Here is a 5,173-nt window from a genome sequence, read left to right as displayed (position 1 = left end):
GGAGCGTGGCAATCACGATGGACGTTTTTCTGCAGAAAGAACCAAAAAGGAAGAGCGGCACGCACGCACGGACACCACCACCTGCGCAAAGCGTCGGGCATCATTGGGACGAAGGGATTGAGAGCAAATCATGCGCTGGGGTTAAGGGGTCGGATCCCATCGATTGCATCCTTCCTTCCTTCGGGAATTGGGCAGGGAAGATCATCATCACTCATCACAGAGGACGGAGACGGAGAGCAACAAGACATGTGAATTATACGCTCGTACAGTGAAGGAAGGGCGAAGGAGAGAGTAAAAAAAAAAGGGAGGAGCTAGAGCTATGAACCTGGCGTGTCAGGAGGCCATGCCGTGGCTAATGCCATCACGAGGGTAGCTGCATGATTTGGCTTGTCAGCGGGCCTTTTCAGTGTCAATGCCGCCATCAGCTTTTCAACCCGGCCAGCGCGACAAAAGGCATCCCCTCTCTCACACACACACACACACTCATATTCCGTCGGGTCACGAGCAACAGTAACACGGGCGTCCTACCGCATGCCAATATGCCATGCCCCCTTCCATTCACTTTCGCTAAGCCGGGTTGCTGCCTAATTGCATGGCTGCATGCCTACCCTGATCTGGCCCCAACCCACATCTCGTCACCCCCCCTAACCGCACGATCGACCGACTTGATGGCTATCTTCTGCGTGCGCTTTTTGTTTCCGCCGTGTAGTAGCGTGGATGGAGTTCCCGGCCGGCCTTGGGATGGTGGGGATGGTGGTGGGGGTGTGCCCAAATGGGACGGGTTCGGGAGGAACTAGGCACTAGAGAGCGAAAGGGGACATACATGGAAGAAGAATTACACGAGACAAGAATGTGTTGTGCGTGGATGAGAGGGAGAGGGGAGCACGGAGCGGCGACTATTCTGCTCCTCCTAATACTCTATTTCCATACAAGTAGCTGGCGATGGCAAGCGTGCGTGCGAGGAAGATGCTAACTGCTATAGATAGCGCAGCAAAGGTGATGTCTTATAGCTTGGCCTTTGTTTAGGCGCACGTTAATCTATCTGCTCGTGGCCGTAGGGATGCATGCAAGGCAAGCATTATAAAAATGGCGCTGCTAATGATGGGTTTATTAGGTTAGGGAAACCGCGCAAAAGGGCGATTATTCTAGCAGGAAAGCGCAGGCGCAAGTACAGGCTAAGTCAATTGATTAATGGAACAACAGGAGTAAGTACCACTGTAAGCAGAGAGGCTGCCTCCGATCATGAATTCACAGCACAAGCGAGCATGAGATGATACTACAAGTCTATTCTTCTACTAGGAAATGAACTTCTTCTATTACGGACGGACGGACGGACGGGAGCTCAGCTTACAGGGACAAGAACAGACCAAGAAAGGTGCCCCTTTTGAGATCAGATAATCTAATTAATCCTAAATCGCGAGCTTCCATCGGATCCCAAGAACAAATAAAGCTTAGATTTCTAGACATCAGACGGCGCCCTTTCTTGGGGTTAATTTCTTAGTAGAACCAACGATCCAAGCTACAGAAAGAAAAGTAATGCAATGATAACTGAAATGAAAGCTAAATGGCTTTGCCTTTCTCCTCCCTCTTCTTCTCTGCCTCTGCTCTCCCTAGTTCACGCCGACTGCGGCGATGAGGCTCCGTTCAGCTTGTGGCCGGCGGCGAAGATGGGGCTGGGCGTGGCGGTGGTGGTGGCGGTGGAGGCGGAGGAGGCGGTACCGTTCATGTTGAAGCCCGTGGTGGTGGGGGCCGGGGAGCTGTGGCTAACGGAGGGGTTGAATGGCGCTGGTGCTGGTGCGCCGGTGGCCGGCGAGAGACGGAATGGCCCGCCGGCGGCAGGGGCGGTGGGGGTGGTCGCGGCGGAGGAGGCCGCGGCTGAGGCGCTGCGGCGCGCGCTGTGGCCGCCGAGGTAGTTGTGCTTGTTGTTGTGCATCCAGACCTTGAAGACGCCCTTGCTGACGCCGATGTCCCGGCACCACTCGTCGACCACGCCCTCGTCGCGCTTCTGCAGGCGCCACCCCAGGCGCTCCGACAGCTCCTGCATCCGCTGCTTCTGCTCCGCGGTGAACTTGGTGCGGAACCGCTTCCTGGCCGGCATCATCCCGTGGGGCGGTGGCGCCGTCGCCGGCGAGAGCTGGGCGGGGAGCCTGCTCTGGCCCTGCGGCGCCCCCGGCGCGCTGGAGTTGAGAGACAGCAGCATGTGTGGGTGTGGCGCAGAAGAGATATACGGCGGCGGCGGCTGCTGCGCCACCGGAGCCGGAAGGTGCGCGGGTGGAGGGTGCTGGGGCGGGGAGACGGAGCGCTCGTCGTCGTACTCGGAGCCATCCGAGTCGGAGTCAGAGTCGTCTCCGTCGACGCCCGGGAGCCGGTCATCCGGCGTCTCCTGCCCGTGCCCGCGCTGCGGCAGGCCATGGAGCACGGTGGCCGGCATGGGCATGGGCATGGGCATGGGCGGCGCCGGCAGCAGGGCCGGCGGGGGCGGGGGCGGTGGCGGCGGCGACCCCTCCACCATCACAAGGCGGTGGAAGTTGCGGTGGCAGCCGCAGGCCGCGCACTTGTACGAGGCCGGGTCGGCGGTGTTGAGCTCCACCACCGGCATCCACTCGCCGCAGCCGTCCACGGCGTGCGCGCCGATGGCCGCCGCGTGGTTCTTGAGGCACTCCTTGTACGTGGGCACGGCCTCCACCGCCGCTGGCGGCGGCGGCGGCACGGGCGCCGCCTGCCGGAGCTTCTTGACGGAGCCGTTGGGGTAGAGGGCCGGCCTGTACTTGACGTCCATGGCCTCCATGCTCCGCTCCGCTCCCTCCGCGGTGTCACCCGGCTTGACAAGGATTACTACCGCTAGTGGGCTTTAGTTAGGGACGGGCAGGGGTCAAGGGAGTGAGGAAAACTACAGGTAAGGATGTGAAGCGAGGCCAAGGCGAGGAGATAAGAGTATAAAAAGGGCGACGGCGACGCTCAAAGACGAAGCCCCATTAATCCATGTCATTAGTGATGAGCATATGCACACAAAAGAGAAATTTCCCAAAGATCGTAGAGATAGATAGATAGATAGATCATGACGACACACTGTGTTGAATCAGTTGCAGGTGCATCTGTATCCCGCGTCACACCGTCACCGCCCAGGAGTTAAACATGGACCGCTGATCGAAGAATCAATCAAGACAGGCGCCACCGAAACCCGGCCGTTTTTGTTTGACCTCCATCATTTTTGCGCATCATCACAGAGACGGAGGCGACGCGTGTACACCACTGTTGCACATTTGTCCCCAGTTTGAGCTGTCAATGTATATTTTTCATCAATTAGGTAGAAATTAGTAGTAAGCATGCACTGCCAACCACATTTGTGACCAACCCCAGAATACATACTGTAATAAGTATGGGTTAAGTATATAAATAACACGATAAAACACCAATTATCACTGGCCACAACAATTCTGGAAAACAAAAAAGTGGTTTCTCCCTTAACCTGGATTTGATGTTGCGACGTGTGTGATCAAGTAAGAAAACGTGTATACTGTTTTTATCGAAAGTTACAAACCATAGCAAATCTTAAAACCATAATGCAAATAATGCATTTGTAATCAACAATTGTTAATTTCAAAACACAGTTGTCAATCTTGGGATATAAGCCACATATTCAATTATCGCCACCACTTATGTCGGTGTCAAGCACATAAATGTATATACATAGTACTATTTGCCACAAGCCATAACAAATTTCATTAACATAATGCAGTTTTTCAACACTCGATGATCGTGCAAAAAAACATGCAAACCATTTTAAGCAGCTATTAGTAAGCATGGCTAATTTCAATACATCTAATTTAGCATAACACATTTTTCAGTTGCTATAGAAAATTTCTACACCATATAGGAAGTGTCAATTTTGCTTAGCCATGGATTTGAGATGTCGCGTGTGTAACAAATAATGAATAAATGTGTTAATAGTTATCCGGTATTTGTGTTGTCACTAGTGTAATCAGGAAATTAGGAAACATGTAAATCATTGCCCCTGGTTTGAGGTGTCATCGCGTACTTATACAATCAAGAAATATGCAAATGATTACCTTCCATTTGAGCTATTATTGACATACATAAGTATACATCCAAGAGATGTATAAACCATACTCAAGATTGATTTGTCATTGGTGTCATTTGAGAGTACAATGAACTTGTAAACCATTTTTTATTAACTTCTACCAACTATAGCAAATCTCAAAAGGCACACTACACAAATAACAATCCAACGATTGAAGACCTCAAAAGGACAACATCAATATTTTCCTATAATTCTTAAGTGCATAACAAAAATATTATTTGCCATAAACAATAGTAAACTCTAGTAACACAATGTCCAATTCCCCCCTAATGCTCCATCTAAGCTATGTGATTAAACCAAGAAAATTCATACGCCACTTCAAGAAACAACTCTAGTAACAACCAATATTATTTGATTGGAGTGAACAGTTTGTATCTATGAGGAACAAAGAAATTCTGATCAAAGCTGTTGCACAGGCCATTCCTACATATGTGATGAGTGTCTTTAAACTGCCGGCATCAGTCTGTGACGACTTAACACGTATGATCAGGCAATATTGGTGGGGTGTGGAGAACGGTAAGAGGAAAATGGCCTGGATTAGTTGGAAGAAGATGGTTGTCCCTAAGTCTATGGGGGGCATGGGATTTCGGGACATGAGAGCATTCAACCAGGCCTTACTGGCTAAGCAGGCTTGGAGATTGTTGGACTGCCCAAACAGCTTGTGTGCAAGATTATTAAGAGCCAAATATTATCCCCATGGCAACCTGTTGGACACAGTGTTTCCAACTAGTTCGTCAGCAGTGTGGAAGGGGATTGTACATGGGCTTGAGCTGGTTAAGAAAGGAATTATTTGGCGTGTGGGTGACGGAACACTGATAAGAACTTGGAGGGATGCCTAGATCCCAAGGGGTCACAACTTTCGGCCGATAACACCGAAGCGTAATTGCAGACTTAACTGGGTGGCAGATTTCCTGAATGAGCACGGTGCATGGGATGAACAAAGGCTGAGAGAACATTTTTGGGATATGGATGTTCGAGAAATTCTTAAGATCCGTACTTCACCGAGGAACGGCCAAGACTTTATAGCCTGGTTCCCGGAAAGAAGTGGACTTTTTACGGTAAGGAGTGCAT

The 5,173-nt window shown here is 51.1% G+C and overlaps 1 protein-coding gene across 1 annotated transcript; it reads right to left on the bottom strand.

Moving 5' to 3' along the window:
• Positions 1 to 1,293: 1,293 nt before the first annotated feature.
• On the bottom strand, positions 1,294 to 2,924 carry LOC123112118 (zinc-finger homeodomain protein 9). Its single transcript, XM_044533041.1, has one exon. It carries the CDS (start codon positions 2,786 to 2,788, stop codon positions 1,616 to 1,618), a length of 1,173 nt encoding a protein of 390 aa, XP_044388976.1. The 5' UTR covers positions 2,789 to 2,924; the 3' UTR covers positions 1,294 to 1,615.
• Between the last annotated feature and the right edge of the window lie 2,249 nt (positions 2,925 to 5,173).

This window comes from Triticum aestivum, chromosome 5B, assembly GCF_018294505.1.
Source record: "Triticum aestivum cultivar Chinese Spring chromosome 5B, IWGSC CS RefSeq v2.1, whole genome shotgun sequence".
In the NCBI taxonomy this organism is placed as follows: Eukaryota; Viridiplantae; Streptophyta; class Magnoliopsida; order Poales; family Poaceae; genus Triticum; species Triticum aestivum.
Note: the sequence above shows the minus strand (reverse complement) of the source record. Positions and strands in the feature narration are given on the sequence as shown.

Excerpts from the sequence above, each read along its gene's own strand:
- LOC123112118 (XM_044533041.1), bottom strand. The coding sequence starts at position 2,788 with ATGGAGGCCATGGACGTCAAGTACAGGCCGGCCCTCTACCCCAACGGC.